Here is a 12,130-nt window from a genome sequence, read left to right as displayed (position 1 = left end):
ATGACATCAGTTTGAGGTATTTCATCGATTGTCTTTCAATAAAATCAATACTTATTTCCATTGCACACAGAAAGGAAACAAGTCTGCTCATATCTTAAGTGCTGAGTATACACTATTCTGACAAAATGTGAGAGAAAAAATGATATCAGATGCTATAACATGAAAAGTGTAGTGCAACAACAATTGAGTGTCAGTTTGCTATTTACTTAATTCAAATGTGTTTTGGCATGTGGCTGTTTGCGCTCAATGTGTGTGGACATGTAGACAGAAATTTGGGTGGGAACTCTGACACCTCAGGTGCTTCTGACTGTGAGATTCTTTGCTGAAAATGAGCTTGCAGTCAAAATGTGTGAAAAAGATGCACTACGAAATGGTTTCTGACAACTGCAAGAAGCCCAAAAGTATGAGGGTGGGTGGCTGACACTGAACTGCTAGGTGTACTGACAGAATTATATTTTTCCTCACAATTTGAATAACAACATAGCAACTGCCTATTAACACAACAAATGTGCAAGGGGAGTGTAAAGAATCTGTGTAATATGTAGTTATTTAAGATGTCATGGGAATTTATGTAAAGGATAACCTCACTGTAGAGCTTCCTATAAAATGTTTATAGTAAAGATGATTTCATTTGTATTTGTACTTGATTGCTGCATGTCTGTGTTTGGATGTGTGTGTGTGTGTGTGTGTGTGTGTGCGCGCGCACGTGTCTGCCCATGATATTCTCCAACGTACCGTGTTTACTGAGGTTGTTCTCCATGTTTGAGGAGTTGCCAGAGAGGTTGTCCATGGAGTTTGAGTGTGTCCACTGGGACAGGCGGGATTGGGGCTGAGGGGGCTCCTTTAGGGAGAGACCCCCAACCTCCATGCAGTTTACATTCATGTTTGGATTCAGTCCAGCTGCACACACAAAAACAGTTCATTAATCTTGACTGGGGTGACAGTCAAGGTATCGAAATGTCAGAAGACGGAAGCACTGAAATGTTAATTTACATTTCTCAAAGAAAACTGGCTAAGGACTGATGTTTTTGGTTGGCTATGTTCATTCACGGCTGACGTAATGTTTAGATGAAGGGTGAATGGTCAAACTGTATGGCACGAGATCAGATATCTGCGTGACAGTGCTGCTACCTTAAGGAAAGAGTTAGCAGAAGAAAACTGCTGCTTTCAGTAAGCAGGCCACATTTTGCTGCAGTGAGGACAGAAAATTCTTTTCAATCTTGTCCCAGACTCACAGAGAGGGTAGGTGCTGTAGGCGTTTGGCGAAGATGGTGGCTCTTTGGTGTGCAGTGTGTCGGCAAGGCCCGGAGCCTGGTGTGGGCCTGTGAAAGGGTCCAGGGTTGATTTGCCGGAGCCAGGGCCCCCGGCAGGGCCACCGGGGGGATGCAGACCAGCGGAGGAGGAAGAGGAAGAGGAGGAGGAATGAGAAGGAAGTTGCTGCTTCATCAGCAGCGCCTGGTAGAGCTGACGCTGGTGCTGCTGGATCTGCTGCTGCATGTTGGTGATTGTACGTGCAACCTGTGAGGAAAAAATTGTTATTGTCACCGTGATGTATCATAAAAGGGAGTACTCTCTTATGAGAGTGAGGAATCAAATTATGTAATGGCAAAAGAAAAATGGATGGGAAAACCAGAAGAAAAAGGGAGGAGGAACAAAAACAATTTGAGGTTATTAGCAAAACATGACAAAATGTTGATGTGCGAAAAGAAGAAGTGAAACCAGAGAACCAAGGTGGAAGGAAAGATAATACAGAAAGAAAATATTGTAAAAAGGCAGAGGTGAGGGAAATGGTGAAACTCGTTTATCTTCATCTATCAGCTTTTTCTTATTTTCACAGCGTTGACTCATATTTAATGAGAAATAACACGTACACATGCAGATATTTAAATGTTTGTGCAACTTGCTTTTTTCCTCTGTTTGTTGTGGTAGCTTGTGAGACTCTTGGGAAAACATGAAGTTGTGACACAGTGCTTTGCGTCAGTGCTCACATGTGGTCACGCATAAAATGAATTATCTTTATGATCACACATTTTGTGTGATAATGTGCCTGTTAACTCACTTGCTGCTCTTGTTGTCTAATGGGGCCGGAAACATTGCGTTGCGCCTGCATCATCTGCTGTTGGATTTGTAAACGCTGGTACGCCTGAATGAACAGGACCAAAAGCACAATACATTAACCAAAAAAAAGACATTAAAACACAACAGAGTAAGAGAGAGGGGTCAACTTTCTTACATCTAGAAAATCTTTTGTCGTATTCTCGAAGGGACACTTTTTAAATTCTACATTAAATGTCTGTTGGTCAGTATCAGGATTTTAATTCAAAACTACCATCAAGACATTACAATTAGTATGATGTTTTGGTATTGTATGGTTGACTGGGTTTCCATTCCATTTAGGTTAAGGTCATGACCTCTTAAAGTCCACAGCACATGTTTTCTACCTCAGGCCACTAAACACAAGCTGAGATACAAACAAACAGGGAGAGAAGGAGAAATGTTGACTCACCATTTGCAATTGCTGAAGTTGATACAACAGGGTCATTTGTTGAGGGTTTATTGGTGAGGTTAAAAGTGCAGGGTTCAGACCAATGTTTTTTGCTGCAAACTGCAAGAGCTGTGCTTGGACCTTGAGGGAACAAAACAATGGGGAGGCAGGAACAGAAGATGACAAGTTAGTCAAAACAGCTGCACTAGAGCAGCTTTTGGCAAGGTAATCATATACTAATAATGTTGGAGTTGTCTTCTTTTCATTACACTGTATTTCTGCTATTTTTATATTAAATTTTGAGTCTGAAGACTAAATACTTCCAGCTTTGGCTTCAATCTGAAAATGATATGAATAAATATAAGCAAAGAAAGTCACTATTCTGAGTTAACAGCTTTTTAAGAGTATTTCAACATAAATATGCTGCAGCATAAATTCCACCCAAATTCACTGGTTTAAGAAATAGCTGTAATAGGTACAAAAAAAAACAACATTTTTGCTATTTTGAGTGTCAATTGAGTGTTTATTTCAGTCTAATCAGGTTGGTTAAAAATGAATTGACATGTAACTGTGACAGTATTCCCTGGCCATAGGACAGCCAGTGTAAAACCAATCCTGTGTGCTATGAACTGATAAATCTCTATGTTAGATATCCTTCACGCCCATTGTCATGTATGTGTATTTACCTGAGGGGAGAGAAACTGAGGCACTTGAGCACGTAGACTAGGCTGGGAGGAGCTGAGAGGTGGCACTGGTGGCTGAGGAGGCTGCTGCTGCATGGCCCGGGTTTGTGCTGCTCCACTACTGCCAAACATTCCACTGGGTATCTATGCACACGTCAAAAAGGCATAATGAACCTTCTTAAAAACTTTCAGGTTTATTTAAATTTCTAAAGGAATTTCATAGCTATAAAGCTGAGACACTGATATCAAGAGAAATGTTTATATTCTTGACCAATTGAGGACTGTCAAGGTTATAAATTTAATGGGTCCATTCAATACGTGAAAAAAACCTAGTCACTCGAAAGCCTATTTGGGTTGGTAACATTTCCATCCCCTGTAGCAATATCTAAAAACCTTTTCAAATCAAGGTAAAAATGATTTTCTCTCCCTGAAGAAAGTGCACTGCTGCAGAACATCAGTTTGGAATGAAGTCTGTGATCGTGTGCCTGTTTTTTTTTTTTTTACTACTGCTTGCCCTTGTGTTTGAGCTCCCCTTTCTTTAGTCTGAGTGTAACAGCTATAGGTTTGAAGGAAAATCTTATTTATATAGCCCAAAATTAGAAATCTGCATAAAGGATTATTTCAGTATGTACATCATAAAGCATGCAACACCTCCGTCCCTCAGACATTCAAATCAGACATCAAAACTCCCCTTCTCAGAAAAGCATTGACCCTCAAGGTCTACTGTAACCTTACACTGTCTTGTGCAACAAAGCATGTACTGAACACTATCTCAGAACAGCTAGTTGTTAGGTTATAAATGTCACGTCAGATATAAATGTATAGATGTCAAATGTCCCAAAACAATCAGCCTGTAAAAGGAGGCTTCATATTTCCAGATTTCTGATTCCACGTTGATGAAGAGGTCTTTCTATTGAGTGCAAAAGAAAAAATGTAATTAATAAAAAAAGACCTGCTCTGAGTGCCTTTGTTTGGGCTTCAAGGACATACAGTAGTTTTTCTGGGCCATGACTGCCTCTGGGGTGATATTTGATAGAGCAGAACCATCTGATTTCAATGGGCACTTCAGGCAAGGTCACACACACAGAAGTGAGCAATAGAAAAGAAATTCTGTACTGGTAAGAGAGGTGTGTGTAGAATGAATTCAATTTATCTGTAGCTACCATCACTACATCACATACTCCTAAATCCTGCACAAAGGATTTCAGTTTTAAAACGAATGGTTATGAACTGGCAGAGTGATAAACATAGAGTGTAAGATTATGTTGTGCACTGAATATGTTTTTGGTAACACAACCAGAATATTGTCCTGCAGTACAAAAGGTGTTTGAGTCCTAAAATGCTTACATTTTTGGATTGAGGACCACAGACTATATGTATCTATGTTAATAGTGTGCTGCATATTGTTTTTCTCTACACTGTCAAAAAACTAATTTGGATGATGTTAACTATGCATTATCCTGTGTCACAAAGCTTTTTAATACAGTTTTATTTCTACTGTAAAATAATGTGTGTGTGTCACCAACAGTGGCAAGTACATTGTGTAGTATAATTTCACCTGTCTATTGTTCAAGTTTTGCATGGCCAGCCCCGGGCTGCTCTGTCCCAGACCCTGCCCAGGAAGGCTACTGTTAGCCAGGGGGAGCTTCATGCTGGGGGAAGGCAGAAACGGTGATGGGGGGGCATCATCTGACATAACACCATCCTGGATGAGGACAACAAGAAATGGTTGATGGTCGGGTAAAGAGACAGAAATAAAATGTTACTTGTTTCACATTGCAGACATGAATGACTAAGGATGAGAAGAGAGCTCTGACTCTTCTAACCTTTTTTTTAACACATTAAAATGTGTAAAATCAAACAGCAAATAGATCAAAGTGAAATATAAATATAAAAACAAAGCCTAAAGTAGAAATAAAAGATACAGTGCTGTGAAATTTGTGTGTGTGTGTGTTCTTTTTGTTGCAATCATTTTTTGCTATTATTTCCAATAGGTGTTAGGAAAAAAAATCCCGGGTTCTGTTTTCTGCTCATTTTTGTACCTTGTCGAGGAAGGTGGTGCGGTCGGAAGGATCTTTGGAGATTGCAGAGGGCCGACACACCAGGGGCTTGTTCATACCGTTGCTGTAATCAGACATGCCCATTCCCCGTTTGTCCAGGTCCGTCTTCTTCTCCAACAGAGCGCCTAAAGGGAGAAGGGAGGATGACAGGGGTTATTATGAAATCTAGTCATGACAGTATTTTATGCACTGCGTCTGATAAAGTGCTGGGTTTTAAATGTATGGCTTGAAATCCTTCCAAACTTAATTAAAGGGATGTAACACCAGTACTGAGTTATGAATTTAAATGAAAAAAAGTTACATATTTATGCTGTTGCACTAATTAAAAAAATCTCATATTAGTTTTTACAAGACATGCACAATACACGTGTTGGTGAACTTACTCATGGCCTGATCGAGGTTCATGTTGTTGCTCTTCAAAGCCTCCTCGGCAGGGTCTCTCTGTAACATATGGGTAACACGGTGATCATGCTTTAACTGTAGGAAGTGTTAAAGGTTTTATTAAGGTTAGATGACTCTACTTATTGTCAAACAAGTAAATACGTTAGATTACACCAGTTAAATTTCCCCCTTAACTAAAAGTGTTGATAGTGTGTATCTTCATTTGTTTCTATTCTGTACAGCAGATGATCATTTATTCCATTGAACATTTAAAATTCTCATATTTGTGGCTTACTTGGGTAAAAAAAAAAAAGAAAAATCATTGCTATGCATCTATGTGAGAACCTTGTTCAAAATATTCTGCCCTCCATACCGGAAAGCCCATGTCAGTGAGCTGTTTGATCAGACGATTCATAATCCAGGCCTCATCTGGCTTGTTCCCCATCTTTCCCTGACAACATACAAACACAGTATCTTTTAATTAACTGGACCTACAGTAAAGTTTCATTAAATGACAACAGTTCCAATCATTAATACCTGCCAGCATGTTTATGAAAAAAGTGTTCCCTGACCTTGCTTGGGCCCTTTTTGGGTCCATTGCCCCAAGAGTTGCACGAGGAGCTGCTCTCCTGGGAGGTGGGGCTATTCCACATGTCCCCGTCTTCAGTGTCCCATTGGCTGGTAGACATGCCTATCTCCTCTGCTCCACTTCCCCAGCCATCTTGCATAGGTTTGGGACCTGAAAAAGACACATGAAACAGAGAATGACGATATGAGAAATGAAAAACAGCTGGTTTCAGTATTTGAGTGTACGTGGAATATTCTATAGGCACTTTGAGAATACACAAGCCATAACAGAGAAAGCAGCAGGTAATTTTCAATCTGACCACTCGGTGCCAGTATTGCCATTTAACATTTTTGCACAACACCTACCTCTATCATTTTCAACATTACACAAACAGCAGAAATAAAGACCTACTGAGGCATGGAATTGGTTTAATCCCACTAACGCCATCAAAAACTGTCAGAACTGGCACAAATGGTACAGTTTGGAAGAAACTTCATCTTTTTGTTCTGTTAACTGAAGCGTGTTCAGGCATATATACTGGGAGTCACCATCAATTTTTACAGGGGTTATGGCACCACTAACTTCAAACTATGACCCAGGACCGATGGCAGTGAACACACCACTGAGAGTATTACAATGTGTGGGCTATGCTGTTTTCCAATGGGTGACGTCTTCCATTACTGTGTCTGCCAATATCATTCATCTGTGAGCGATACCTGGTTTGCAGGGTGCAGAACCTGGGGGTCCATTGGCCCTGCCATAGGTTCCAGATGGCTCATGGCCACCATCCCCCCATCTTCCTACTCCACCTGGGGGCTTGCCCCAGGCAGAGGTGCCATTGTCCACAGTTGATTTTGGAGCTGCTGGCTCTCCCCAAGAAGGCTCCGACTTGGGCTGAACACTGGGAAGTTCACCCCAACCTAAAAGAAAAAAGTTAATTATCTAAAAGCAGGATCAAGTGATTCTCACTAAAATAAAATCTTCATCTCTTTGCAAGTTTTATCTTGTAGTTATACAACACGCCCTTAAGTACCTCTGTGAGTAGTAAACAATGTAAAGATGTAGTAAGGATATAAATGTATGATTGTCTGTGAGCTCCTTGGCCTTATTGAGGCCTTGAAATCTCCACTAACATCTATGCACATTACATTACTTGTACTCAAAATGATAATGAATCAACTGAACAGCACAACAGTGCTAGAAACTACTGAATATTTGTCTTTCTTCCTCACACCATCCCTCATGATGAGCTGCAGTGACATGTTGATAAGAGAGAGTAACAGTAAGCCTGTCATTTAAGCCAGTGCCAAGTTGTCTATATATAGAGCCCTTTCATGCCAGCCTCCTAATGAAAGCAGCAGGCCTTTGACTAGCTCAGTCTGCCCCATCAAGGTTGTGTGTGTGTGTGTGTGTGTGTAGGAGTTGGAAGAAAGTGGGTGAAACCTCTTCTCTTTCATGTCCTCTCTCTATACATATTGGCTTCAGTAGAGATGGTTGATTAGGTATAACTGTGCTTAGCACGAGTGTGTCTTGAGGTGGTCATTATGCCACATAGTAGGTGCAGTGCAAATAGCAAACAGCAGGGGGCAATGATTTCATTGATAAGCAAAAGAAGATGAGTGGTTTGGTTTAAAAGCTCTGCCATTTCTATATGGATGGCCTTTGTCTTCACAAAGACTTATTTGAATCAGCTGCAGCATAAACTTAAGCTTGGTTGACCTGCACAAAGAGAGACTATCTGCTGGATTATCATTGTAAGAAAATTCTTTGAGGGAATAATCTTTTAGAGTAACCATAATTACCAAGAATACTTTTCCTTGATGGTTATCACTTTCTGTGTTAATGAATGAAAACGACACTTTTAAAAATCTGTCTATCTTCATATTTCATTGGTTTAATTAATAAGACCAGCTCTCTTTGAATATAATATATAATAAAATTATTCATGTTCATGTGGTGCTATACAAATAAATTGAATTGAATTGATCAGGTTTTGATTCTTGTTTAAGAAAAATCAGCTTGATACATTAAACAGCATTTTGAAACATCTCAGTGTTACACAGTTTATTTACAGAGGTCATGAACTTCCTAAACTATTTCAGAATATCAAATATTACTTTGATTTCAATAAGCATACTATAACAGCACAACTTTTACCTGGGTTTGCGAGGGGGGGTCTACCTTGAGGGGCTGCACCAGGATGTGAGGCTCCATTGCTAGGTGACCCATTGTTGTTTCCATGATGCTGCAGGTGAGTTGGGGGCTGGCCATGATGGTCATGGTGGTGCATGAGGTGAGCATGATGGTATTTGTTGTTGCCAGTGCTAACAGAGTGATTGTTGTTGTTATTGTTGGGCATAATCATGCCGCCATTCTTACTGGCAGGTGGTCCACTGTTGCCTGGGTTACTAGTGGGATTGTTTCGATCCCACATGTTAACAGTCTTGTTGTAAGTGCTGGGATCACCCCAGGTGGATGTTCCATCATCAATCTCCATCTTCCTACGAATGGAGGGAGGGGAGGGCTCTTCCCACCCAGTGGGCTCTGTGCCCTGGTCTTGTTTGTTCACATTTCCCCAACCAGGGGTGTTCTGTTTTACAGAACCAGGACCACCCCACGAACCAATGCTGCCACCACCTCCACTCCCAGTGCTGCTGTTGCTGCTTTCCTGGGGCTTGGAAGATCCCCAGCCTCCCTGCACTAGGCCATTGGCACGTGAGGTCTCCCCCCAGCTGCTATTATTCACAGGAGGAGCAGTTTTACTCCAGCCTCCTCCTCTATTTCCTCCTCTGGGGCTTTCCTTCCATCCACCATTTCCTCCATTCCCTCCTTCTCCTTCCCACATGCTGCTGGAGGACCCACTGTTCTTTGCCTCTGGCTCTCCCCAGTCTCCTGTGCTGGATCCGTTAGAACCCCCATTACCATTCCCCCAACCATGAGAGCTTTTGGAGCCCTCTCCCCAGCAAGTAGGCTGGCTTTTCGTTGGGCCATCATCCCAGCTGGGTGACTTGTCCTCAGAACCCCAGGATGGTGTACCCCCATTTTTAGGACCACTGGTAGGTAAAGGGTCTCCCCAGCTACTAGTAGTGCCATTTGAGGATTTGCTGAGTGATTGTGGAGGTTCTCCCCATCCTGATCCAGTCTGTATTGGCTGAGGTGGAGGGCCTCCCCAGCCAGAGGATGAAGACCCTTCACTGTCACTTTTTCCTCCAGATCCAGGCCTCTGACTAGGGCCCATGTTTATGGGACCTCCATTGATGGAAGTGGGTCCACCATTAGAGCTCAAGCCTCCTATGGTGTCTGAGCTGCTGTTGCTTTCCCCATCATCAGAGTTGGCTTCTTCCATCTCCCATACAGTGTGCTGCCGGATGGGGGTCTGTCCCCAACCTGAGTTGCTCAGCACCCTAGGGTCCAGGTCCTGTCGGGGTAGCACAGGAGCAAATTCCATGCTAGAGGACCTGTCTCTATGGTGAGATCGGCCTTCACTGCTGTCTCCGCTTCCCTCGCTTGCTGGGGCTGTCCCAGGCTGCTGACCCCATGAGCTAAGTTGCTGCTCTTGGCCTGAGCCAGAACTACCGACGTCTACTGAGTCCCAGCCTTTAGATGTGTCTCCTCCACCAGAGGATTTACCCCAGTCACCCCAACCTCCACTTCCACTACTTCCGCCACCACTGCCTTGACGGCCCCACGTAGAAAGGCCTCCAGAGGCCATTGAGTCCCAGCCTGAGTCCTTGGGGGTATCAGCTGCCTTATTGTCTCCACTACCCCACACAGAGCTGCCTGTTGTGTCCCCATTTAGCTGGGATGATTCAGGGGGTGACTGGCCTCCCCAGCCAGTTAAACCATGGATAGGACTCATAGGCTCCTGAGCTTGCTGCTGTTGTTTAGTGTGGTTTGGTCCATCAGTGTTAAGGTTAGAAGGTTCCATATTGAAAGACAAGCTTGTGTTGGTTGAAGGGTGCGGCTGATCATTTTCATTTGCACTTATCATTCCAACCCAACCTCCCCCACCATTATCTGTACCTCCCAGGCTCCCATTTCCTATGTTTCCATTGCCATTAATACCTGGTGGGAGAGATGAGGAGTTGGACAACCCATTGGCACCAATACCACTGCCTCCACTACCCTCATGGCCCAGAACAGGCCAGGCCGACGGGTTGGCATTGGGATTGAGATTCAAGTTAAAATTGGAAGAGCCCCAGTTATTGGGCGCTCCTACACGGCCACCATTAATACCATCTTGTTTCCCATCTGAGCCCCAGCCTCTATTACCAGCTAATGTGTTTGCTGACCCAGGTCCCGTCATCATGTTACTGTTAGCTTTGAGAGCGGGGTAGTGGGCCTGCTGGCCTGCAGCACCTGTGGCCATACTCAGAAAACTACCACTACTACTACTACTACTACTACTACTACTACTACTACTACTACTACTACTACTACTACTACTACTACTACTACTGGCGGGAGGGACAGCGCCGATGTCTGCGTTTGAACTAGTTGAGCCCAAGGGGCATTCTGGTGCTGCAGGGTGGCTGAGGTCACTACTGCGGCTGATTGAGGGCCAAGCTTCTGTGTCACTTCCGTCAATAATCACTGTGTCCCAGCTGTTGGCACTGGAGGAGCTGTCAGCTGACAAAGAGGTTCCCCAATGGGAGGTCTCATACTGGGCACCAGGGCCGCTCTGTAGCGATATGTCTGAAGAAAAAAAATGGAGGGAGAGAAGGAAAAGAGGTTTAGACCAAGGGTGACAGAGTAATACAGCACAGCAGGTAGGCAGAGTCTGTCAAAAAGAAAAACAAAAGTGGATTTCAGAAATACAAGAGATAAAGACGAGCTGGATTAACAGGGCCAAAGACCAAGAGTTAAAGAGAAAAAAACACTGAGGGGAAAAAGGGGGGAGTGGAGAGACAAAAGAAAAAAATACATTTGCTGACACAAAGGAACATTGTGTAATACAACCCGTGTTAGTTCCACAGACCAATTTTATCACTTGCACTCTTACATGTTCCACAACTCACACATAATCAAAATGCACAGCCAAGCCTGCTACATGTTATATCAGCTACAGCATATCCATATATCTTTGCCCTAGTGCAGTCAACCAAACAGAAACATGGAGATGTAGCCCTCTTATTCTTTCTTTTACCCATCCTTCTGTCACCCTCTCGTTTCCCCTGATTTTTCACTTAGCTTCCTTTTTTCAACTCATTTCCTCCTTCCTTGCTGTCCTGTGTTGTCCCTTACTTCCTTCTCCCCCTCGCTTCTCTTATCTATTATAATATTTTCCACCTCTCTGTCCATGTGCTCTTTCACCCTTTAAATTCTCCCCCTCTCCCCTCTGCTCTCCTCTAACACCCAGCAGTGAGAGGCCCATCCGTCTCCATCCTGGACTCACTGGCTGGGGTTGGGAAGGGGAGGCCAAGTGGAACGCCGCTCATTTATAGGAATGAATCCAAGACGGCTTCCCATCCATCACTACCTACGCTCTGTGTGAGCCTACTCCTCCCTTAGCTGCATTGCACTAAGTAATCACAAAACACTTCCTACAAACTTGTATGAGAATGTGTGTGTGTGTGTGTCTCTAGTGGCTTCTCACTACCTTGCATATGCCTAACGTGTGCATTTAACTGTGAGCTTTCTTTAATTGTGATCAGAGAACTAAGGAATACATACAAGTCATACAAGACATAAAAACATTATTTACAAACTCAGTACCACACTATCAAAAAACAGAGCTTTTCCAACAATTCTCTCTCTAATCAACATTAATATCACACACATGCACTTTCATTAGGCATAGAAGCATCCCATCAGAGGGTAACTAATAATAGACTGCGTCGATGTTGTAAAGGGGTAATCAATCAGTGGGAGGCAGCTAATCAATGACCTTATTAATGCTAGTGGGTGAGAGCAGGGAGGAAATTGATCCAGCATACAAACATCCAAACCACGA

At 43.1% G+C, this 12,130-nt stretch overlaps 1 protein-coding gene across 3 annotated transcripts in view; it reads right to left on the bottom strand.

The window, feature by feature from the left end:
- Nucleotides 1-12,130, bottom strand: part of tnrc6c2 (trinucleotide repeat containing adaptor 6C2) — a 54,510-nt gene that overhangs the window by 10,195 nt on the left and 32,185 nt on the right. For 2 of the 3 annotated variants that reach the window (XM_026303642.1, XM_026303644.1), the window contains 12 exons: nucleotides 8,335-10,872; nucleotides 6,894-7,097; nucleotides 6,182-6,348; nucleotides 5,983-6,060; nucleotides 5,612-5,669; nucleotides 5,211-5,353; nucleotides 4,727-4,873; nucleotides 3,172-3,312; nucleotides 2,507-2,626; nucleotides 2,060-2,143; nucleotides 1,236-1,518; nucleotides 736-900 (listed from right to left, as the gene is read on the bottom strand). In XM_026303642.1, the coding sequence (XP_026159427.1) occupies nucleotides 736-900; nucleotides 1,236-1,518; nucleotides 2,060-2,143; nucleotides 2,507-2,626; nucleotides 3,172-3,312; nucleotides 4,727-4,873; nucleotides 5,211-5,353; nucleotides 5,612-5,669; nucleotides 5,983-6,060; nucleotides 6,182-6,348; nucleotides 6,894-7,097; nucleotides 8,335-10,872 (4,128 nt within the window). The remainder of the gene's footprint in view (nucleotides 1-735; nucleotides 901-1,235; nucleotides 1,519-2,059; nucleotides 2,144-2,506; nucleotides 2,627-3,171; nucleotides 3,313-4,726; nucleotides 4,874-5,210; nucleotides 5,354-5,611; nucleotides 5,670-5,982; nucleotides 6,061-6,181; nucleotides 6,349-6,893; nucleotides 7,098-8,334; nucleotides 10,873-12,130) is intronic. The other variant, XM_026303643.1, reaches the window with a different exon arrangement.

The sequence above is a fragment of the Mastacembelus armatus genome, chromosome 1 (genome assembly GCF_900324485.2).
Source record: "Mastacembelus armatus chromosome 1, fMasArm1.2, whole genome shotgun sequence".
Lineage (NCBI taxonomy): Eukaryota > Metazoa > Chordata > Actinopteri > Synbranchiformes > Mastacembelidae > Mastacembelus > Mastacembelus armatus.
This window is presented reverse-complemented; position numbering and strand designations above follow the sequence as displayed.